Raw genomic sequence first — 24,680 nt, forward strand, 5'->3', positions numbered from 1 at the left:
CTGGCTTTGATTGGTAGGTTGTGGGATCCTAAGTAAAGTAGACCCCTCAATCTGAGGTTTCCCCACTCCTAATGTAGGCCAGGATCCTCTCTATGATAGACTGAGGGAGGGGGGGCGTTGTTCTCAGGTGGTGGCAGAGTGATGTCAAGATCCAGGATGTTTCTGCCTTGTTCTTGCTCTTTGCTGCAGGTGATGTCAGAGGGCGGCCCACAGCCTCAGTCCCTCATTCACTTCTCCATCAGCAACCAGTCTGTGGCCACAGTTAACGGAGTGGGGCAGGTCCTGGCCAAGGCTGTGGGCACAGCCACAATCCTTGGGACCATTCGGGCTGTCAACGAAGACACGGGAAAAGTCATTGTCTTTTCACAGGTACTTCCTCCTCCTTGTCGACCTCAAATGCTCACTTGCTGCTCTGTAATCTGAAACCTTCGACTGCTTTCACCATTTAAGTTGTTTCCTCTCCCCTTGAAACCACGAGGCGCCTAGCACCTCCTCCAGTTTCTATAGGTCCTACCAGGGCTGGATTTAGGTTTGATGAGGCCCTTAGCTACTGAAGGTAATGGGGCCCTTTATATGTCCAGCTGTTCTTTGTCAACAACAAATTGTCACTGTTTTTTGTATTGAATATAGTGGGGCCCTAAGCTATAGCTTGCTTAGCTTATACATAAATCTGGCACTGGGTCCCACCCTGGGTCCTGTTCCTTGACCACACTAGAGCGTGATGCTGAGAATCGTGCTGGTTTGTGCTGGCCTGAATCTGGCTGCCTCGATTGTTGGGAATGAGCAGTCAGTGCCTTAAGGAATTGTGAACATTTCATGACTGTGGGTGGTCTCCTGAGCGAGCTGTTCATTTGCCGAACGGTGTAGGGTCTGAGGTTATTGCTGTGCTGTGGTGAGTGTGTGAGAAACAGCAGCTTGGAGCTTGAATTATTATTATTAGTATTTATTGAATGTATTAGTTGCTTCGTTTGCCTTAGCAACTCAAGCGACTTACAGTATTTTAAGCAAAAAAACAAACGCATACATAAAATAAAACCAGTATTAAAAAATCCAAAAGGCACTTCTATTTTTTAACAAACTACTACATTAAAACACCCCACCCACACAAAAGGAAAGGGATGGGAAACCTTTTCCTTATTGGTAACCTCCTGGGGACTGTATTTCAGTAGGAGGTGGGGCCAGAAGCAAAAGCAGGCAGATCAATGAACGCAAATTGCATCTTTTTGTACAGTAGGCTAGTTTCTACACACACATACATCCCCTTCTGGCTCTGCCCACCGCTGCCACAAGGTCCCCAGAAGGTTGCCAACAGGCTGAAGAAGCAATGCATCTGATTTGGTCAGACTCTCCATAGTGTTTTTTGTTTGTTGCTCCTGGAACTTCACAGATCCCAAGTGTGGGGCACTAGGGTGATGACTTTTTTACAACCTCATTTCCCTGTACTGTATCATAATCTGATGAGCTTTCACTAAAGATTAGATAAAATCTTACTTTCAAAGAGATTTGATAAAAAAACCTCACGCACGAAACAATTAAAAAATTATTTATCAGTTTTTTGACCATTTTTGAAGTCTCTGTAAGCAGATATAAAATTGAACCCAAACTTTAGAGTCACACATATACAACATTATATAGGATCATCAAACACACAAGGAAGCTTTTTTTAGCTGCAGTAACAGTATAGACGCCGCTAGAGGACGATGTTTTGCTACCTCTCCTGTAGGTTCTTTTCCCAGCATGCCCGGCAGGGTCTGCTGGCTGAGTTTTGAGGTTCCAAAAAGGGGCTTTTACCTTGCGCAGGTGTGACATTTGTATACCCTACGTTGCTAAGAACACTCCCCATTGTGGAATGTGGTGCTGTGTCCAAATTTGATACAAAATATATATAGAATTGTTAATACAATTTTATGAAATGGTAAAACAGCATACAAAAAAATTAAAAACAGTTTGTGTGTGACCTTTTTAAATATTTCAATGGAATATACCTCATTTTAGTCGTTAATAGGCAAAAGTTCATCCATTTGTGCTACAGGAAATAATTTTTGAGGGAAAAATGAAAAAGTCATCACCCTAGTGGGGTGCACATGGCTCCCCAATGGCTGCCAGTCCACAGCTGGGTAATCTTGGGCAAACTGTGCCTTTTCTTCTGGTCTTTCTTCTGCCTCTCCCCAACCAGGACCAAGTAGACCTGGAAGTTGTTCAGCTGCGAGCGATAAGAATCCACGCTCCTGCCACCAGGCTCATTACGGGGACCAAGGTAGGTCTGCCCTATAATCACCAATGGACATCTTCTCTGTGAATATATAAGGTTGTAGCTAACAAAGTTCTACTCAGAGTCACGTTTCTTAATGTCAGTGGCCCTCCCTAGCGTAGGACTAGCATTGCATGCAACTGAGAGACAGGCAGGGCTGACTTCTCCCTCCTGAACTGAGCCCATGTTAAGGATCCCACCCCAATTTGTTTTATTTCACTTCAACAAATTGCATATTGAAAATTGCAGTTGTCTCTAAGCGGTGTACAGGGGACTCAACACTGTACATTTTTTTTAAAAAAGAGTTTAAACTGTAAAATCAGAATTCAGTTAAAAAGCTTGCTGGAATTAAGTTAAACAAGGGGGAGCGGAAAAGCTGATCTCCTGGAACAAGAGCTCACCGCTTCCAGAGTCATCCTGTTCCACGTCATTCGTCCCTTGTGTGTTAGGACAGTCCTCCTAATGTTTATTTCATTTATTTCAACTATCAGCCACTTAATCGCAACCATCTTTAGCTGTCGTACAGGTAAAACAACAATACAATAACTTTTTAAAAAAAAGAAGTTTCATTAAAATGCCTGCTGGTTGTTAAAAAGAAAAAGATTTTGGTAGGTGCTGAAAGCTCAACAGAGGAGGAGGCCTCTCTGAGCTGCCTCTCAGCTGAGAGGGAATTCCAGAGAATCAGGTTCCACAATACTGTACTGGATGCAAGGCTGCTGGCAGATATGAGCTTGTGCATCTGACCCATGCAGGGACCATAGCAGGGACTCCGCCCAAAGAGCTCTGTGATTGGTCAGGGATATAAGGGACCAGGCATCCCTCAAGGCAGCATACATGTGTTGGTCTCCGTGTTAGAACATGTCTCTTGCCCTGAGAGGACCAAAAGCTGGGAAGTAACGAGGGACGCTTTCCTTTGTAGATGCCTGTTTATGTTGTTGGCCTGACCAGCACTTTGACTCCATTCTCCTTTGGGAATGCCGACCCAGCACTGACGTTCCACTGGGCGATGAGCAAGAGGGATGTCCTGGACCTCCTTCCTAGACACTCGGAGGTATGGAGCTGTCCCTCGGGGCGCACTTCAACTCTCAGCCACTGTGGGTTGCATCCAGCGTTAGTCCTACTGAACCTCAGCCAGTCCCCACTTGATTTCATACCTACAGCTAATACAGGGGGCAGGTGCTCTCCCTGGCAGCTTCCTCCTCCTCCTCCTCCTTAGTCTCATTGTTGCCCTTGTAGAATTCAACAGAGAGAAGAGCAGAGGACAAAACCACTGCCTTTCATTGGCTGCGTGCCACCCGCTTTGGGCTCCTTGCCTTCCACCCCACCATTCTCAATGGGCACTGGATCCGCCCATCCCTTCTTTCCAGGAACCCTGCAGCTCCTTCCCTTCTCTCCCAGGTTTCCCTGCAGCTTATTCCGGAAAGTAACTTTGCCATGGTCCTGCACACGAAGGCAGCTGGGCGGACGAGCATCCAAGTCACGGTGCAGGCTTTGGACCCGGATGCTGGGCAGTTTGAAGGACACCTCTCCGAGCTCTCAGATGAAGTGCAGATACTAGTAAGCACCCCTTTAGGCAGCCTCGTCCTCTTTTACTGCTGCTAGTCCTCTGCTGCGTCTGGCCATGCCAGCCGTTAATGTTAAAAGCAGGGGCACATCCCAGCCCTTCCTTCTGCCTGCAGGATCCTTGCTCTGTCCCTTACAGGTCTTTGATAAACTGCAGCTCTTCTCCCCGGAGTGCTCTGCAGAGCAAATTCTGATGTCCATGAACTCACAGCTCAAGTTACTCACAAACAGGTAGGGCAGGGAAAGGGGGGAAGTGGCAGGTGGGTGGTAGCGATGATGATGGGGAGCAAAGACAAAGACTCCACTATTAACTTGAAGAAGTAGAAGCACTACAGAGATGCTAATTTGCAGCAAATCTTCTGCTTTCAAAATGTCTCCAGTTTGGGGGGTCGGTCAGTCTATACTCCATCATTTTTTGGTTTGCCTTAAGGCAGGGGGTGCGGTATATCTCCCTCCTCCACCTGCAGGCCAGATATAGCCCCAGCATGATGTTATACACCCCTCTCAGTGATCCTGGCAATTTCTCTCTCTCTCTGCTGGATAAATAATCCCACCTTCCAGCTAGGATTGAGTAAGGTGATTTTGATTGGTTGGTTGGTTGCCTTCCACATGTATATCTGAAGGTGGTGTGCAAAATATAATAAGCACAGCCGAAAAACTGGACAGCAGCAGATAGATTTAACAGCAGTACAAAGTAGACACCCCATGGCAGAGACAATCCAGTTGGCAAAGCTGGTCAGAACAAAATGTCTCCCAGTCACTTCTGGAAAGTGCAGATAATGGGATGCCTACCAAAATTGCGTAGTCCACTCTAAATTTGGCAGCCCCTCCATCCTTTGTGGCGGTTGCCTTCTAGCCTGTGCGCCCACCTTGGGGTATAAAACATAACTGGTCCAACCCCCTCCACCTGCCAGCCCAAACAGAAGGCATGGCGACTCTTCTTTTCTCTCTTAGGGACGGGGCGGCCTTTGTGAACGCTCAGATCCTGCAGTGCTTCCCCAACTCCTCTGTCATTGAGGAGAACAGGCATGGCGTCCTCAAGGCAGGAGCTGTCACAGGCACTGCGGTGCTGGAGGTGACAGCCTTGGAACTCTTCGGCGTCAACCAGACTGTCATCACTGGAGTGCGGGTAAGGGAGGCTCTGGGAAGAGGTGGTAGTGGCTGCTGTGGATTCCGCGAATGCTGCAAGGTAGGAGGTCCCTGAATGCTGTGGGCAGGGGCTGGAAGACTGAAAAGGAGAATGCAGTGCTGGATAAGGACGGTTGCTAAGTTGAGGACTGCCAACCACAATGGCTATGTTCTGCCTCCACATTCGGAGCAGGTGAGATTTCTGGGTGCCAGTTGTTGGAAACTGCAGGAAGAAACAGTTGGTCGTGTGTTCGGATTCTGCTTTAAGGTTTCCCCTTGTGAGAACAGGGGGCCGGACTATAGATGGACCATTGGCCTAATCCGACAGGCTCTTCTTATAAAGTTGCTGGGGAGTGAAGCAGATGGCAAGACAAGGTACACGTCTTGCGAAAAGTTCAGAATGTCACACTAAAGCGCTGGAGCATCTGCCAGCTTGCTTAATGAGGACCTCTTCCAGATGTTGGTAGGTAGGGCAACAGATGGAATAGTAAAGAGTGCTGTTTGTCTCCAGTTCAACCCTCAGTGATACGGAGAAGATCTGCTCTCTGTTTCGGATAGGTCTGAAGTGCTTAATACAGCTAAACTCACAGTGAAGGCTGCTCAGCTTAGACAAGGCTGTGTGGCCTCCTTTGAGATCTAAGATTCTGCTTTTTCATTGCATTGGTCAAACTTCTGTTTTTATGAGCAGTTCTTATGTATATTTTTATGCCACGTATATCTGTTCGGCTACAACTGGCATTTGCTTGCCTTACAAGCGTATTTGAGATAAATCAGTTTGAAGTCTCCAGGTGTGGTGATTGAAAAGGAAAAAACCGATGCATCCTTTCCTTCCCCCCTCCCAGGTGGCCCCGGTGTCCTACCTGCGGTTGAGCAGCACTCCCAAGCTCTACACGGCCAGCCGGGAGCCCCTGCATGCCTTTCCCCTGGGCATGTCCCTCACCCTCGCCGTTGAGTTCTACGACAGTGCCGGGGAGAAGTTCCACGCCCAGAGCACCCAGCTTTACCTGGCCTTGAACAGGTGTGGCTCAGGAAGGCACGCTTGGGAAAGGGCTGCGTGCTGCATCGTGACCATGGCTTGCTTGGGAAATTGCCACTCTCCATCTTGTGGAAAGTCATCTGTCCTTTTGGGAACTTGGAACGTTGGCCGCTTCTGTGGTCCAGGGTGTGCTCACGCAACAAAGTACGCAGGCGCAGTCATCACAACGGTCAAGCAGAATGTCGGGATCACATCTTAAGACATATCCACCCTATATGACAAGGGCTTCATCTGCTCGGTACATTTAAAGGAAACAGCCATGGCTTCCCCCAAAGGATCCTGGGAGCTGTAGTTTATTTAGGGTGCTGAGAGTTGTTAGGAGACCCTGCATACACACACACATTCCCCTCCCAGAGTGGTTTAACAGCCGGTCCCTCTTATCAGGGAACTTTGTGAACTGTATCTCTGTGAGGGGAATAGGGGCCTCCTAGCAGCATCAGTGCCCTACAGTTCCCAAAATCCTTTGGGAGAAGCCATGACTGTTTAAAGTGGCACCATAGTGCTTTAAATGTATGGCGTGAATGTGGCCCAATTGAGGCGACTTTTAAGTACAGGATACAACCACTTTTAAGTTGAGCTGTCCTACTGTGCGGTCGTTTAATAAACCGCGTTCTTACTGGATCTCTTGGGCTTGTTATTTCTCTTGGTTCCGTGTTTTATTTCAAACGCATTCCCTCACCCGGGTAACGAACAAGCGGTGTAGAAGTAAATTCTTGCCACAATAATGACCACGCTCACACCATACATTTAAAGCGCAACAACGCAACTTTAAACACCCACGGCTTTCCCCCAAAGAATACTGGGGACTGTAGTTAAGGGTGCTAAGAAGTGTTAGGAGATCCCCCTATTTGCCTCGCAGAGCTCCAGGTTCCCACAGTGGTTTAACAGTCAGTCCCTCTTCCCAGGGAACTGTACTCTGTAGGCAGCCCTATAGAAAGTAAATTTTAGTGTTCCAACTGAGCAACTTGTGGCTAGAGACAATCCAGGAACACCTGCAGCTTGTGAACTAGCTGGAGGTGTGATAAAGTCCTTTGTGCCACTGAGCCCACCTGTTCCTACCGTGTTTCTCATATTATAAGACACGTCTTATATTTATTTTTTCCTCAAAAAAACACACTATGGCTTATTTTCAAGGGATGTCTTATTTTTTTCCTCCTCCTCCTGCCGCGGCCGGCATTGCTGCTGCGCCTATCACTATGTCTTATTTTCGGGGTATGGCTTATATTCCTTGAATGCTTAAAATCCTGCTATGGCTTATTTTATGGGTATGTCTTAAAATATGAGAAACAGGGTACTGGGAATGATAAATCCTTGTCAGAATACTTCAGATCTCCTAGATATGCACCAGTAGGCCCTGATCTACTTTCTGTCCCCACCCTGCTTTAGAACATACTCAATTTTTTTTAAATGTACCAATCTAGCGTACTCATTCAGAGTCCCAGCCCACACAGGCTACACAGTATCCATCAAATTCCTAGCTGATCTCTCGGTGGTCCACAGAGCAGAAGGCACCATTGACTGTTTTGGCCAAGTTTGGACGACCTTACCCTGCAGTATCCCTGCTTGACACACTCCTCACGGGGTCAATTTTTTTGCTTTGTTCCCCCAGAGATGACCTGCTGCTCATCCGACCTAGCAACAAGAATTACACCTACATCGCCCAGGCTGTGAACAGGGGGGTGACCCTGGTGGGCGTTTGGGACGAGAGGCACCCGGGCATGGCGGATTATATCCCTGTCCCGGTGGAGCACGCCATCGAGCCGAACCTTTCCGAGCCGCTTGCCATGGGAGACGTGGTGTGTTTCAGCACGCCTCTTGTCAACCAAGAAGGTCAGTTGCTGCCTCCTGGAAGTTAAGAGAAGTTGAGGGCAGATAAAAAGAAGCCCTTCTTCACACAAGCGCATAGCTGAACTAGGGAAGGTCCTCCCCGCAGGGTGCAGCGATGGCCACCAACGTGGGTTGCTTTAAAAGAGGATTACACACAGGAGGATGAGGATACCTTCTGCCTTGGCGGTCACTAATGCTTTTAACCAGCAGTTACTGGAAACCACAAGAAGGGATCATTGCTCTTGTGCTCAGGTCCTGCTTGCGGGGTTCCTTTTGGATCATCTGATTGGCCACTGTGAGAACCGGATGCTGAACTAGATGGGCCACTGGCCTGATCCAGCTGCCAGGCTCTTCTTGCATTCTTAAGAAAAAGGAATGGAAATTCAGCAGGAATTTGATTAATTTGTTAACCATATAATATGCCTTTTGCCGAAATGGAGACGCTTTAGCTCATTTTTAGTTGCTGTTTAGTTCATAGGTTTTTATAGATCGTTTCATTGATGGTTTGTTAATTATTTTACATGATTCATGCTGTCTTTGTGGTGTTAGGAGATTATTGTTATTTATTGTTTGTAAGCCACGCAGGTGGCGCTGTGGGTTAAACCACAGAGCTTAGGGCTTGCCGATCAGAAGCTCGGCGGTTCGAATCCCTGCGACGGGGTGAGCTCCCGTTGCTCGGTCCCTGCTCCTGCCAACCTAGCAATTCGAAAGCATGTCAAAGTGCAAGTAGATAAATAGTTAAATAGGTACCGCTCCAAGCGGGAAGGTAAACGCCATTTCCGTGCGCTGCTCTGGTTTCACCAGAAGCGGCTTAGTCATGCTGGTCACATGACCCGGAAGCTGTACACTGGCTCCCTTGGCCAGTAAAGCAAGATGACTAATGGTCAGGGGTCCCTTTACCTTTACCCTTTAAGCCACATTGAGATTCATCTGAATGAAAAGCGGCTTAGAAATAACAACCAATCACTCAGTCAAATGGACCAACCTTCTCCCAACTGACAGAGCTCCGCTTAACCGAAAGGTCTGCCCTTTGACCTGGAACTGCTTCTGACCCCATCCCCATGCATGGAGCTTCATTGTAATCACACCCACATAACTCTTCTCTCACTTTAACGGTCCTGGAGAATCTGGGACACTGTAGTTTCTTCAGGGTGCAGGGATTGTAGCTCTGCCTTAACAAACCACAGCTTGTCCACTAGCCTTTCTGAAACAATGCAGGAACCCAAAAAGAAAGCAGCCATCCTTCAGGATCTGGCTTTTCTAAACCTTGCAGTGTGGTTCTCCAGCCAAGTGAGGTGGCCGAAAAATGCAAATGGTAGCGTTAGTGAAAATAACAAAATTTCAGGGAAAGTTGCTTTGCAAAAAAGCACACGAGTACCTTAAGCAAAATTGCATACAAAATGTGTTTATCAGTAGGAGAAATTAGCACTAAAATGCTGGTGGATTTGCATGAGGACTTTCCCCCCAATTGTGGGGAACTGAACTTCAAGATTGGAAAAATAAAGAGGAACTGAAATGGATGGATTAGCCCACCCCTGCCTGGAACCTAGCAGGAGTCCCCTTGGCCATGACTCAAAAGAAGCCTCATCTCATCACCCCCAGTCCTGCCCCCCCAATTGCTGATTCCCACCACCACAGTCCTTTACTGCTTTCCCATCTATGCTTCGCAATGGGGCCAGGGCAGCCAGGCTGGGGGAGGGTTCCTTTTCTTACTGCTGCTCTTAAAAGGCCTTGATACATAATGGAGGCAGCCTCTGGTTCATCGGCTACTGTTTTATGGCCGCTGTGCCTTCAGCAAAGCACCACAAATTAAGCCTCGGTCACGTCTTCAGGACAAAAGAGTAACCCAGAGAGCATCTGCTGGAATGCCAAGCATCCCTTGTCCCCTCCTATAAAAACACACACCCAGCCTGGAGTCTGTCTCTCTCTCTCCCTCTCTCTCTACTCGGTGACCCTCAAAATGGCCCCGTGCGAACTTCGGAAGGGGCTGCTCTCAGTGAAGAAACACAAGCTGCATTCTTTGCGACTTTGTGCGTAAAATGGCTTAAATATAAAGCACCCTTCAGTCCCGTGGGTTTGTCCACAATCTGAAGGAGAAATCTGCCTGCACTCATCTCGGTCAACCCAGCACTTAACGAAACACAGTGTCAGGCAGTCCTTCCAGTGGTGGCTTCAACCACGGAAAGCCATGTGTGAGGGGATCCCACACAAGGAAGCCAAGAGAATAATTGTGATGCCCAAGGATCCTAGCTCCCAGCACAGAGAAGCTTGTCGGTTTGCATCTTTCTTTTAGCACTGTGTTTGGTGGTGGTGAGAAACGTTGCCATCTAAATTGATGCATGGTGGTTTCATCCATCTTTCCCTTACATAATAGAACACATTTCTTACATCCCATGGCTTGGGAAATTAAAGCTATTGCAGCTCCTTTGATGACAGCTGTCTTCGCTTTTATCCACTGTGTAAAATATTAGAGGACTGCTTACTTGCATTTTAGTCTGTAGAGCATGAGACTCTTAATCCCAGGGTCATGCGTTCAAGCCTCAGGTTGAGAGAAAGATTCCTACATTGCAGGGTTTGGACTAGACGCTTGTGGTCCCTTCCAACTCCACAATTCCTCCAGGCCATTAACACCATTTGATTTTGAAACAAAATGAAGACTCGACCATCCCAGAGCAAATTAAATACAGTGCTCAGCGCAGAGCTGCTCCCTAAGAAACAGTGTCTTTAGTTTCTTTTCCTCTGCCCTCCCAGTCCTTTTTTCCTTTGGTGTCATGGCTTTTAGTTTGTATGCCTCAAACACAAAGAAGTGTTTTCCTTAGGAGAGTAAAAGTTATTTAATTTGACCTTTCTCGTGTCCATCTTCCATTGTCTCCGCTCGCTGCTTCATATTTTGCCCTCGTGTTTTTCTTTCTTTCTGGGATGGATGAATAAAAAACAAAGCATTAGCCTGGACCCCTGACCAACATGCCTTATTCTTCCCAATGAATCCTTGAACACAGATGCAACAGCATTTCCCCCCCTTTCTTTAGGAGAACCTGGGACATGGCAAATCACTCCAAGCGACCTCCTTGAGATGGACACATTGAGCGGAGCGGCCTTCGCAAAGCACGCTGGGAAGGCCACCGTCTTCCACGATATCCCAGGGATAGTGAAAACTTACCGAGAGGTAAGAACCAACCAGAAAAACAAGGCAGCACCATCACGCAGGCATCATGGAAGGCATTTCTACCCACGAGGGTAAGCGTGGGAAGAGGGAACGGAGTCATTTCAGGGAGCAAAACGCCTCCTGGGAGCATGGACTTGAAAGCTGAGAAACCATTGACTTGCCACTCGAGTTGACATCATGCACTGTCCCACTGCTGCTTTTTAAAAATCAAAGTTGGGCAGTGTTAGGCCCAAGCCACCCCCATCTTGCTTGGGCAGTGAATTCCTGCTAGCAAACAGCCACTTCCGAAACCCTTCTGCAGTCCCCATTTTGCTCTTTCCAGGTTGTCATCGGGGGGTCCTCCAGACTCAGCCTTCACCTTGGTCCCAAACAGTACCTGACCAACACTCCAAACTCGTCTGAGTTCCGGGTTTTCATCAGCACAAGTGGCACTAAAACAACCCTCCGAGGTAGGATGGAAGGCACAGCCGCTTCGCCCCCACCCACTGTTAATGGGGCACACATTGGGAGGGGCAAATGCCCAGTCTGCGTAGAAAAATAAATCTGTCCACCCTGGCTGGATTAGAGGTGACGTTGCAAGGAGAAGCCGCATGTCCCCTCGGCCACCACTCATTCTTGCTTTTGAAAGTGTCCGTTTCTTTCCTCTTTAAGGGGGTTTGCTGGGTGTCCCGAGGAATGTCCTGCACCTGGGTGCATGTCACAGGATAAGCAGATTCCTCCGACAGCGGAGGGGGAACACAACCATTGCGGCCAGCAGCGGTTGGTAGCGTTAACCTCCAAGGCGCTGTCTCATCCTGTGTTGAAGCTGTCCAGCCGTTTCTCCTTGTGGAAGCAACTCCCATAGTTTTAACTGTGTGCTGTGTGAAAAGGATCTTGCTTTTGTCTCTCCTGATCTTCCAACATTGCTTCATTGGACAGCCCCCGAGTTCTAGTATGATGAGGGAGAAAATCTTTTCTAGCTCATTACAATTTTGTACGCCTCTTCCTCTCTTGGGGATCCCCCTCCGGCTTCAGAACGTAGCAAAGGCATGGCTTGTCCTGCTTTTCCAGTACTGCTTAGACAATAAAAGAAAGAGCAGATCTCCCCTTTCCAATTTTTAGGTTTTTGCTTCCTTCAGTTGGGCTCATCCTCCCCACGTCTGGTTTCATGCCAAATTGTGCATGGTTCTAGCTTCTGTTTCCTGACCACCACCAGCAGCCCGAGGACAATCCGAAGGGCATCATGTCCCTTTATTCCATCATCACACCCTTGTCTCCTTTTATCCCTTCAGGTCCTTGCAGTTCTGTCCAGCTTAATGCCATCGCAGACCTGCTTTCCCCAGAATCTCACCTGACCTGTCAGGTGGAGTTCAGCATGTTGTTCCCGGACATCCCAGCACAGAGGATCTTTCATGCCCAGTCTGCGTTCTACACTGATAAAGGTAACGGAGGAAGAGTCAGAGGCACGGCGTCTCCTCCGACAGTAACCCAGCCAACGTTTAAAACCTTTTCAGCTTTAACAGCCGTGCACACATCTACCCCTGTCCTATAAGCTCTAACAGCAAGGTGAGGAACCTGTGGCCCTAGAGATGCTCCCATCATCCCTAGCAGGCATGGCTAGTGATCAGGGGTTCTGATGATGACAGCTGGAGTCAGTATTATTCCTCCCATAATTTCAGATGTCATGGGAGACCGAGGGTTACTTACCCAGGGCCCTGTAGTGAGAATTTATGCCCCAGATTTGCACCAGGGACTTCCCAATCCTAGCTCACTACCATCACCTCTAACTCTGTTTTGCCCATAGTAATGTATTGTAAGTTAAAAACATTCTCAGGCATGCTATAGCTCAGTGCTCTGCATCTGCTTGGCATGTAGAAGGTCACAGATTCAATTCCTAATGGCATCTCTAGGTAGGGCTGGGAAAGAACCCCTGTCTGAAATAGCCTGACTCAGTATGACAGCTTCGTAATTTCCTACTGAACTACAACTCCCATCACCCCTGGCCACTGAGCCGATCTTGCAGGGGCTGATGGGAATTGTAGTTCAGACCAAGGTTCCCCATGCCTGGTGTAGACAATGCTGAGCAAGGTGGACCAGCATCCTGAGTCAATACGGGGCAGCTCCCTATCTGGTTTCCCTCTTCCCAAACTCAAGGTCTCTACGCCTGCATCATCACAGTGAAAGACCAGCTGGAAGCCGACCTGCTGGCCCTGAGCACCGCTGGGGGCTCGGTGCACGTGACGGCCTCCCTCCTCAGCGACCAGAGCCCAGAGGGGACACAGAGGCTCTCGGTGCCCTTTCTGCCTGCCTTTTACATGAACCAATCCGAAGTGGTCTTCAGCAGCACAGAGCTGAGCAGGGAAATCGTGGTGCTGGGGGCAAGGCGAGTGACTGAAGAAACGGAGGCAAGTCGAAGGCTCAGGACGCAGCAGCCACATTAAAAGCCCTGCTCCAGATGACTGCAGCACTGGCTTCTGAGATCTCTGGGATGTGCAGGAGAGGCTCTCCCATAGACCGCAGCCATCTGCTGGGTGCATAAGGGATGCTTATAGCATTGGTTCACATTACAACCAGCCTTTGAATAAGGGGTCCATTTTGGAATAATAAGGTTCCCCACACCTGGTCTACGTGTATGGTTATGAAGAGCAAGGAGCTGCATGCATCATTTCAATCATCTCAGGCCCTATGAGCCAGCAGCAAACTGCCCAGTTAGCACTGACCCATTACAGGGCCTTCTTACTGGTGGCTCCCCCTTTACAGAATGCCCTCCCTGGTGCGGCATGTCAATCTCCCACACTTTTTAACATTCAGGAGGAATTTAAAAACACTCCTATTTACCTTACTGTTCCCGGCAACCTTGAAATCAATAGTTGGGAGTTTATGTGACCCTTTCAAAACATTTCTAGATGTTCTTAATTTTGTTTAAAGGATATTTTATATTTAATTCTGTTTGCCACCATACGCTCCTTGGGGAGGAAGTGGCAGGATAGAAATTGGGAAGATGGATTCAACTTGTAGCAGTGATATATGGGCTGGTATCCAGCTAAGTTCTACTTGGAGCAAACATATTTAAATGAATGGGCTTAAGTTAGTCACACTGATCAGTTTCTATGGCTCTACTCTGAGTAGGACTGACATTGGATACAAGCCATTGGTTTGGGAGCATGTACACCTTACTTGAAACAACAGGAGGCTGGTAATTTCTGGACTATTAAGGAAACAAACCTGTTGCTCAGTGGTGGCAATTGTGTAGAGCTTGCAATCAAAAACTTAAGTCTCAGGGCACCTTGGAGACAAGCAGATCCATCCCAGCTTTGATTTTTCAGTTGACCAGGAGTATTATAATAACCTCCACCACTGAGGGAGAATGCAAGATACACAGACACCTTGCCAAGTGAGAACAAGGGTTCTTGCGGCTGCTTAAGGCAGATCTAGTCTACAAAAGCTAATCCTGCATAGATCCTGGTCTGTCTCTTAAGGTGCCACAAGCACAGAGCAACAGACCCCTTTGTGCCGTATTGCAGCTCTGTTTTGTTGTTTTCCTAACAACTCAACTTTCCCTCCGTCCTTCCTGCCAAGGCCCAGCCCAGCTCCCCAGTGATCCAAGTGGGACGCCCCTTCCATCTGGTGGACATGCCCGGGCTTGTCGTCTTCCCAGTCAGCGTGGTCAACCTCACATCCCTCCAGCAGATGGCAGCACCCGTCTTCGTCAACCTCTCCTGCACCCTTACAGGCCAGAGGGCCGCTGTGTTAATGCGGGCACTGCCAGACAGGCATTTGTTTGGTAAGGACCATAGCAGTCAAACCATGAATAGAGGCCTGTGCCTTCATGTGTACAGTCACAGAGAATAATACCCTGCACCAGCCCATAGCAGACAAGTCTTTTCTCTCCTCCTAGACCAGTGTGCTGAATCAGGCCTTGTCAAGCAGCTTGTGGGCTCATACCAGGTCCTCCTCTTCACCATCTTCGCTGTTTTAGCATCCACCATGGTCATCTTTCTCAGTAAGTGGATTGACAAAGGCAGGCACAATATACCCTGGAGGAACCAGGGTGAAAGAGTAAGTGGGAAACTAGCAAGCCCAGATGCTGCGCCCTCCAGCCCCAACTCTACCCCCACCCCTTCCAGGAATGGCCTGCCTCACAGCTTGATGGGAAGGATTACATAGATACACACACAGTTGGGAAAACAAAGACGTTAAAGGTGGTTGTGGGCTCTCTTCCTTGGAGGTTTTTAAGCAGAGGCTGGGTAGCCATCAGTCACGGATGCTTTAGTTGAGAGTCCTGCATGCTCAGGGGTTGGACTGGAGTGGAGTGCCTTCCAACACTACGATTCTAGGACTCTGTGATAGTGACCACCTTTATATGCATTTATTCACTTGAACTCCCATGCTTCAAGTGGAATAGCCCACAAACCAGAAGCGGAGTGAGCTAAAGTATGTGAAGGGTGTTGCTACCAGTGGTTCAGAAAAGGGCAAGGGTGGAACTAACCTTGACGTGATGCTTCGACCCCCACAGCCTACAATGCCTTCCTGAGCAGAGTACAGGCAGTCCCTGTAGTGTACGTTCCCACATCAGGCATGGTACAGACAGGTGAGTTGAAAGGAAGCTTCCCCCAATACTTCCTGCATTCATATCAAATGTTTTCAAATGAAATTTGAAAGTATGTTTAGGGTGTGGTGGGGTGACCTTTGGACAAAACATTTCTGGAGCCCTCCCTTGCATTGCCTGGTTTATCAGCCCTTTGATTTCTCATCTCTGGGTTTCTTGGTCCTGCTGCGCAACCACTCAAGAGGGGTCTCTTGCAGCAATTAACATGGCATTTCACAACATGGTATTCACACAGCCACACATAGCAGCTGGGTAGTCTTCCAACTGGCAAACCATTTCTGAGCATATCTATAGGTAGCTTCAAACAGCTCTTTCTCTTCCCACCCACCCCATTTTATTTCCAGGGTACCTCTCCCCTCCACCCAGTGCGCAACATCACTATTCCAGTGTCAGGAACAGGACTCAGGCCTGGCTTTGGAGCGTTCGAAGATGACCATCACTGGACACAGAGGCACATGTAAGCCATGTATTAAAAAGTAAACTGGTGGAAACTTGTAGCAGCTGTCTTCATTAAATAGGAAGGGCAGACATGGTTGAAAGAACTTTGACACACACACACACACACACACACCAGAAAACAATATTCTGTCTTTATATCCAAAATTTATTGAGTCAGATGGGTGAGGCTACAAGGACAGTGCGAAAGCCATCTTTTGCTCTCCTTATTCCAGAGGCAGCAGCAACAGCTGAAATCCTCAAGAGCCACACAGTTGCAGCTCACATTTCACTTGTGTCGGGACTCCCACCGTCCAAGCTCTTGAGATCCTCCGCACCGGAGCCGACGACTGTGCACATAGCCCCACCCATCCTGGACAAACATCGGCTTAATTTAGTGCTGCTTTCGCCTGAAGGAGCATCCTGCAAACAAGGGTGGGGTGGAAGGCCACACAGTGAACAAAAAGAAAGCACAGCAGCTCTATTACACATGACTTCTCAACCTCCTGAGCAAACCATAGGGGAGAGTTAAACTTACATCATTAAAAGCAAAAAACCAGCCACCCTTCATTCCCCATAGACTCAACCCACAATACCCAAAATCTTAATTACTGGAGGCATGTCCCCACACCCAAAGTGGTTGCTGCAGAAAGTGATAGCTCCAGACCTTCCCTTTTGTTATCTGAACCTGTGTTTTGTTACAAAGCCTGACATAATAGTTACCTAACTTGGGAATTTTAAAAGCTATAGAAAACAGGCAGACTGCCTTAGGGCAGGTTAAACCAACCACCCATTTCCAGATTCCACCTGCTCTAAGCAGCTTTAACCATCCACATCTACAGAAGGGGGGGGAAGGTTACATAATAACAGGGAAGGGGTGCCATTAAACACACACTGCTTAAATGCCACAATAGAAAATTACAAAGGAGATAAGGCAGAAGTGATTTGCTCTAAGAGCAGGTCTTTAAAAACAGCCAATTAAGCTCCCTGCTTACCTTCTGTCAACCTTGCCTTTCCCCCAGTGGGCTGGCACAGCACAGTTGAACAGCCGACACACAGAACCACTGTTTGAGCATGACTGAACACAGTGGTGATTTTGTAGCAACCTGAGAGAGGGAAAAGAAAACACATCACCTTGGATCCACTTCAAAGAAATGGAAGAGGGAGCCTCTCCAAAATGTATAATGCCTAGAAAATTGGGAAATTCAACCAGAAAAAGTGCTAAATGGGATAATTGCTAAAATAGCGTTTCGACCTTGGAGACAAACCTACACCACCCCTTCTCCTTTCAAACACCTGTATTGCTTCAAATCCTTTATGTGGGCTAAAATTGCAAGATGCAGTTAAACCTGTGATTTGTTTGTTCTATATCTCAATTTTTCTATTTGTACATAACCAAAACACCTTAGCTTAAGTAAGGTGTTTACCAACTATTTGGGAAGGCCGTAGCTCAGTGGATAGTGCATCTGCTTCATGTGCAACATGTACCAGGTTCAATCCCTGGAATCTTCAGGAAAGTCTGGGAATGTCCCCTGCTTGCAACCCTGGAGAGCTGCTTGCCAGTCAGTGTTGACAACTCAAAGCTAGATGGACCAATAATCTGACTTTATGTAAGGCAGATGTTCCTGAAGATGGAAAGCCCAATCTCAGTGCTACCAGCATGAAGGCCATGACTTTCTTTACTTGCCTGCTGAATCACACATGTGGGTATAGCCTTTCCAAGGCCAGGTATTTTACCATAGGAGCCACAATTTCCCAGGAAACCATAGTGCTCTGGCATTTCTTCTTCTGTAACCCCAAGACAAGAGGCCTCATTTCCTACACAGACACCTTCTGCCAGTTCACATGCCTGAGCAAATGGCAAAGGTTTTCCCCCCTTCCCATATAATCTCCCAGCAATGCAAAGCAGCAAACTACAATGGGGAGTGAGAAAAAATGTAGAACTATGTGACTGACAGCATACGTGATCTAGCCCCTTGCCCAAAACAAATACAGTGGTACCTTCGTTTTCGAACGCCTCCGTAGTCGAATGTTTCGGAACTCGAATGCCAAAAACATGGAAATGTGCCTTGGAAGTCAAACAGGAAACGTGGCTCCAGTTTTGAGTTTTCTGTATTGAGGCTTCTGCTTTCAGTTTTCGAACATTTTGGAACTCGAACGGACTTCCGGAATGGATTACGTTCGAAAACAGAAGTACCACTGTATATGCAAGTTGTAGGACATGAAAACACGACCAGCCTTGTTTGAACACACGATTCCTCCCTACCTGGACATTTCACATCCATGAAGTAAGAGTTGGGACTCTGGACCAGGCGCTTCTTCTTATGTTTCCTCTTCTCCTCCTCAGGGGAGGGATGCAAGAGATCCTTTGCGAGCTGCAGGGAAAGCCCATAAACCAAGGACTTTAGAATGAAGAACAAACCTCTCAATCCCCACAACACATTTAACCCCCAAGCTGCTACCAAAGTTACTTGTGTATATTCATGTTAAGTAGCAATTTGGTTAGGAAAACCTGGGTGAGGAGGTCCATGCCTACCAGATCTTTAAAAAAAAGCACTGCCCCCTTGACCCCCTTCCTCAAAACCCATCTTTTCCATGAAGCACAGTCTTTTATTATTGGTGAATTTATTCATTTTATACCCCACCCTTCCAAAGTAGTTCAGGGATGCACACAAGTGACAAAAACATCTTTAAGAACAATTCCAGTACAGATGCAGACTGGGGAAGATCTCATCTTAAAAGGTCTGCTGAAAGAAGAAAGTCTTCAGGAGGCACTTATAAGTCAATTAAAGGGGGAAGAACTTAAAATACTACATTTTAAGATTCTCTGGTAGTTTTCAAGTGCCATGAACACTTATAGCATACAAACAACAACTATGTTTATTATGTGGGTGAGGAACCAGTGACCCTCCATCTGTTGGAACTCCCATAACCCCAAACCATGAGCAGTGCTTTGCTGGCATGGAAGACAACCACCTCTAGAGGGCCAGTTTAGCAGCACTTGTTGCTCAAGCCCCCAGCTCAAATATTATCAAGTGGCCTCAGACAACCCCTTGCAACTGAGGGCACTGATCAACGTTGCCCCCTGCCTGCCTATTAACCAACCAGGCCTGTTGCAAGATTTCACGGAAGTATAGTCTCCACAAACTTGCTTTGTTTTTGAAGTCTTCAAAGCCATAAATATGTATCTAAATATACATGGATTGAGAGAAAACCTTGCAACGTAGAGAGCTACCGTGGTGTATGGTCAGAGTGTCAGGCTAGGACCTGGGAGAGACCAGAGTTCAGATCCCTTAATCATGAAGCTCACACATTGCCTCTCAGCCTAACCTACCTTGCAGGGATGTTGTGGGGCATTAAAAAATGGGGGGGGAATCATGTAAGCCACCTTGAGCTCCTTGGAGAATAAGACAGGATACAAATGCTACATACATACATACACACACACACACATATACATACGTACATACATTGACTCAAATAGGCTCACTTTTAAACAATAATGCAGCGAGACCAGATAACCCTCAGCTGGGAAAAGTGGTTTCGCTGGGACCCGCCTCCCAGGCTGCTCTGCTCCTCCTTTCCCTTCAAAACCAAGTTGCTATTCATATAAATCTCTTATTAACGGAGAACATTTTAAAAACCGGAGAGGGGAGGAGTCAGAGAAGTAAATATCTCCCCTCCCTCCCCAGGCCGCCATTTTGAGCCTCCCATCCCCGACTAGGGAGGTGTGAGGGAAGGGAGGGCGACGGGGTGCGTGGAGGGCGGTGGAAGCACAAGGCGACGACTACGAGCGATCCCCCCCCTTTCCCCTCCCCATCGGGACCCGAAAGGCCGAGCCGGGGAGGGACGGGGCACCAAGGCCTCGCCGCTCCGCTGGCGCCCAGGCTCAGCAAAGGACTCACAGGCATGTTCGCGTGGAGGCAGCTACGGCCGAAAAGGAGCCAGACCGGAAAGAGAGGGCGCTATATCCGCTCCGGGGTTTCCCCGCACGGGCGGAAGCCGAACGAAAGGGGGCGTGGTCACCTCGACCTTTCACCCAGCCTGCGCGCTCTTCCTTCGACGACGCCACGCTCCGGAGGAGGGGGGCTGCGCCTCTCAGCCGCCATCTTGGATTGGGGCTTGTCGGGAACGGAAGTTCCCCTGGTTGAAAGCGGATTGCGGGAAGGAGGGCCGCCATGATGGGAAGGTCGCGGTGAAACGACAAGAGGGACTGGCGAGGCGGCCCTCTTGAGGAGGGCAGCCGTGTCGCCAGGCCGCCATTTTGACAGGGTTTCATGAAAACAAGATAAATGAGGCAAGTACAGTAATAGAGGAATATAAAGGTCTTTTTCTCTATTCCCGGCATATTATTTTTAATAATAATAATAATAATCACCTGCCATTCACCTTCAGACCTCAGGGTTACAACATGAAAACACACACTGAAAATATTTGAAAAACAACTTTGAATCAGTTTTAAGCAACTTAAAATTTACAGCTTAAAACCATTCACAAATGCATTTAATCATGCATTGCTTTTCCTCCCAAGGTGCTCATGATAGTGTAGACACACCTCATTTTAGCTTCACAGGCAACCATGTGAGGTAGGCTAGGATGGCTCAAATTCACCTAGTGAGCTTCATGGGTGGGTGGGGATTTGAACCCAGGTCTAAACACACCCTGCACCTTCAAATACACCAGAGTGGCTCTCCACATTGACCCTGCATCCTGCCAGCCCCATTGGTGGTGTGGCTAAGGAGTTTATTTGTTATTTGTTTTTCTCTAAAGAGCTCAAGGTGACATATGCATGGTTCTCTCCTCATCTCCTCCCCACAACAACTCTGTGAGGTTGGTTTGGCTAAGGGGCAGTGACTGACCCAAGGTCACCTGGTGAGCATCATGGCTGAAACGGCATTTGAACCCTGGTCTCCCAGATCCTAGTCTGACAGAGCAGCCCCACCACTGGCTCTTGGACTAGGACAAGGGAACCCAGAGTTCAAATCCCCAGTATACCTGAAGGAGCGTCTCCACCCCCATCATTCTGCCCGGACACTGAGGTCCTGCACTGAGGGCCTTCTGGCGGTTCCCTCGTTGCGAGAAGCCAAGTTGCAGGGAACCAGGCAGAGGGCCTTCTCGGTAGTGGCACCCGCCCTGTGGAAAGCCCTCCCAGCAGATGTCAAAGAGAAACAACTACAGTACCAGACTTTTAGAAGACTTCTGAAGGCAGCCCTGTTTAGGGAAGCTTTTAATGTTTAGTACTGTAGATTATTGTATTTTAATACAATACAGCCGCCCAGAATGGCTGGGGAAACCCAGCTGGATGAGCGGGATAGAAATTATTATTATTATTATTATTATTATTATTATTAGGCCTTTGTCAGCCTGATCTACCTTACAGGGTTGTTAGTAGTATAAAATGGGAAGAGAACCACAGAGACTGCTCTAAGTTCCTTGAAGTAAGATTTGAGGAGTAGTAGCAGCAGCAGCCGTAGTATTTGTAATAAAACAGTAAATTATGCTGCTTTAGGCTGAAGTTTCACTCTCATGATGCATTCAGACATCACTGTTGGTTTTGCTGAACCCACCTCTATACATGGAGATGTTGAGGTGGCCACAATGGGCATTGATCACCTTAGGCTGCTTCACCAGCTATAGCCTTGTCTAGAAAAAAAGAGGCCTCTCCTCAAATTGCACACATGTTGGTCGTGTCTGGGTTGCACTACTGTAATGCTTTCTACATGGGGCTCCCCTTGGAGACTGCTGCCAAAACCGAACTACATACATCCGTGACTCAGGTTATCTCCTCATTTCTAGGCTCCCATTCAAATGCTGGGCTTGGGTCCCAGCTATTTGAAGGACTACCTGCACACCTAGGAACATGCCTGGGTTCCCATATCCACCTCAAAAGCTGACGAGTACCAGGGACAGAATATTTTTTTTAGTGGTGGAACCATCCTCTCTGGAACTGGCCTCCTCTTTCTTGTGGTTTTCAAACTGTTGCTGAACAGTTTAAAAAACAAACAAAAAACAACCACCACCACCACCACCAAGCATTTCACTGATCTTATTGCCAACTTGTCTAATTTTGATAGGACTCAGTTAGGGGTTTTAAAAAATAATAATATTGCTATGTTTTAAGCCTGGTTCCTGTTTTGTAAACTGCTTTGTGATCCCTAAAAGGCAGGGATCAAAATAACTTGATAAATGAATGAATGGATGGATGGATGAAATCCCGCACTTGGGGAGTGGAGTGGCATCATCCTGGTATGACATCATCCTGGTGTGAACCAGCTCTTTCATAGGCACTCTGGGCTATGCAGGCAGATGATGTCATGGCAAAGGTGATGATGCCAGCGCCCATAACTCTCTCTGGTGTTACATAGCCCATTACAAAATGGGCTCCTGCCTTAAATCTGTTTCCCACCCCACATTGCAGGCCTTAGAACCACCAGTGAGAGATGTGGCCTTCGCCTGCTGCCAAGTGGTTGTTTGGGTGCAAGACTTACTTCTTTATTTCCGCTTTATTCGTTGGCTATATTTCTGCCGTGGCTCGTTAGCCAAGCTGAGAATGAGCAATCCCATGGATACTTACTCAAAATTAAGTCCCGTGAGTACAACTGGATATGCTCCCACATGAAGTGAGTATAGTATTCCAACTTTATTTTTATTTTAAATACAGAGGAAGCTAATAATTGCTACTGCCTATAAGTCTTGCTTTTAAATCAGCCGAGAACTCCAATCCATTGCAGGAGGAGAACATTGCTTATTAACAGTGCAGACCACCTAGCGGTCAAGGATCCCACCTTGTGGGAGAACATTTGATTTGCATGCAAGAAGGCCACAGGTTCAGTTCCTCCCAGCATTTCCAGGTTGGGCTGGGACAGAGACCTCCCCGCAAAGCCTTGGGAAACTGCTGCCAGTCGGTGTAGACAATACTGAGGGTTCTGTTTAGTTATAATAGGTACTTCCACCCCAGGAACATAAGAAGCTGCCATATATTGGGCTGGAATCCTTGGACCATCTTGGCTCAGCATTGCCCGCACTGACTGGCAGCAGCATTCCAGGGGTCTGTGCAGGGGTCCCTCTCCCAGCCCTACCTGAAGATGCCATTGAGGATTGAAGCTGGGACCTCCTTGCAAGGCAGATGCAGCTCTACCCATTGAGCTATGACTCTACCTCTAGCCTAGATCTTTCCTCTTCTTCCCTGCATGTATCCTATCTAACTAGTCGTCGTCATCACCATCAAGAAAGCAGAATCTGCAACAAAATATTGCAGCATGGAAAGCTGCCGTTGTGGCTGCCATCCATCCATGCTGTTTTCCAGGATATTCCATTCCAGTCTGACTGTATCCCATCCCAGATTGCCATTCCCTCACCTGAACAATCAGAATTTTCTGCATCGTTGGCCTATTCAGTCCTCATTGTGCTATAATAGTGGTGCTGGAGGAGACTCTTGAGAGTCCCATGGACTGCAAGAAGATCAAACCTATCCATTCTGAAGGAAATCAGCCCTGAGTGCTCACTGGAAGGACAGATCCTGAAGCTGAGGCTCCAATACTTTGACCACCTCATGAGAAGAGAAGAATCCTTGGAAAAGACCCTGGTGTTGGGAAAGATGGAGGGCACAAGGAGAAGGGGACAACAGAGGATGAGATGGTTGGACAGTGTTCTCGAAGCTACGAACATGAGTTTGACCAAACTGCGGGAGGCAGTGCAAGACAGGAGTGCCTGGCGTGCTCTGGTCCATGGGGTCACGGAGAGTCGGACACGACTAAACGACTAAACAACAACAAAGTGTCTGTTGTTGTTCTTGCCGTTGTTGTTGTTGTTGTTGTTGTTGTTGTTGTCATCTTCTAAACAGCCTTCCTAATGGATTTTCCCCAACCCCAAACACACACACTTTTGCAAACCTTGGAATTCCTCTCTTCATATTTATTTCTTCTTTAGGTATAAACTGCTCCAAAGCCTAAAGCCATCCAAGTTGTGTATGACAATGTAAAATATGATAAAATACAAAAAAGAGACTACAATTTCCAAAAGCAATTGGTCCACAGACTATAAAATCCAGTGGAACCGTTTCTGCAGATGAATTCTGCATCACTGGTGCAGTTTCTCAGAGAATCAAACCACTATCAGTACATTATAGGGTTCTTTTTATTTAGGAAATGTATAATATTTCCTTATAATAATCCCTGAGCAGTAATAAGATTAAATTCTGTATAAAACATGAAATACACAGACCAATTAAAAACAATTATGCATAAAAGCATCACTAAAAAACCATTTAAAAAGTAAACACATTTAGAACAAATAACTGAATGATGTGTCTGAAGTCTGGACAGGGTTGCTGAAACTATAATATTTTCAGCAGGCATCTAGAATGGTATTGTAGATACAGCACAATCAGCATTGTTAATGGCACCCTAAAGAATCATACGGGGGGGGGGAATAGATCCCTGCCCTCAAGGAGTTTACAGTCTTAATAAATTTTTTAACACAAAATCGCATCTAACAGTGTTGGTACTGACCTTTAAAGCCCTAAACAGCCTCGGCCCAGTATAGCTGAAGGAGCATCTCCACCCACATCACTCAGCCCAGACACGGAGGTCCAGCTCCAAGGGCCCTCTGGCGGTTCCCTCACTGCGAGAAGTGAGGTTACAGGGAACCAGGTAGAGGGCCTTCTCGGTAGTGGCGCCCACCAGAT

The 24,680-nt window shown here is 47.5% G+C and overlaps 2 protein-coding genes across 2 annotated transcripts in view; one reads left to right on the top strand and one right to left on the bottom strand.

The window, feature by feature from the left end:
• Window positions 1-16,107, top strand: part of NUP210L (nucleoporin 210 like) — a 42,786-nt gene extending 26,679 nt beyond the window's left edge. Inside the window, exons 25-40 of the mRNA XM_060269995.1 lie at window positions 190-369; window positions 2,177-2,257; window positions 3,171-3,302; window positions 3,650-3,808; window positions 3,954-4,045; window positions 4,769-4,943; window positions 5,785-5,960; window positions 7,588-7,808; window positions 10,835-10,971; window positions 11,294-11,420; window positions 12,243-12,392; window positions 13,105-13,355; window positions 14,530-14,734; window positions 14,849-14,953; window positions 15,467-15,541; window positions 15,904-16,107. Coding sequence (XP_060125978.1) covers window positions 190-369; window positions 2,177-2,257; window positions 3,171-3,302; window positions 3,650-3,808; window positions 3,954-4,045; window positions 4,769-4,943; window positions 5,785-5,960; window positions 7,588-7,808; window positions 10,835-10,971; window positions 11,294-11,420; window positions 12,243-12,392; window positions 13,105-13,355; window positions 14,530-14,734; window positions 14,849-14,953; window positions 15,467-15,541; window positions 15,904-15,992 — 2,355 coding nt within the window. The 3' untranslated portion in view covers window positions 15,993-16,107. The remainder of the gene's footprint in view (window positions 1-189; window positions 370-2,176; window positions 2,258-3,170; window positions 3,303-3,649; window positions 3,809-3,953; window positions 4,046-4,768; window positions 4,944-5,784; window positions 5,961-7,587; window positions 7,809-10,834; window positions 10,972-11,293; window positions 11,421-12,242; window positions 12,393-13,104; window positions 13,356-14,529; window positions 14,735-14,848; window positions 14,954-15,466; window positions 15,542-15,903) is intronic.
• A 35-nt stretch (window positions 16,108-16,142) lies between these two features.
• RPS27 (ribosomal protein S27) lies at window positions 16,143-20,043 on the bottom strand. The gene is made up of 4 exons (XM_035098263.2): window positions 19,900-20,043; window positions 18,261-18,369; window positions 16,990-17,100; window positions 16,143-16,417 (listed from the first exon to the last, which is right to left on the bottom strand). The coding sequence occupies exons 1-4, from the start codon at window positions 19,903-19,905 to the stop codon at window positions 16,389-16,391; spliced, it is 255 nt and encodes an 84-aa protein (XP_034954154.1). The 5' UTR covers window positions 19,906-20,043; the 3' UTR covers window positions 16,143-16,388.
• Window positions 20,044-24,680: the final 4,637 nt, after the last annotated feature.

Source organism: Zootoca vivipara, chromosome 17, assembly GCF_963506605.1.
Source record: "Zootoca vivipara chromosome 17, rZooViv1.1, whole genome shotgun sequence".
NCBI classification, from domain to species: domain Eukaryota; kingdom Metazoa; phylum Chordata; class Lepidosauria; order Squamata; family Lacertidae; genus Zootoca; species Zootoca vivipara.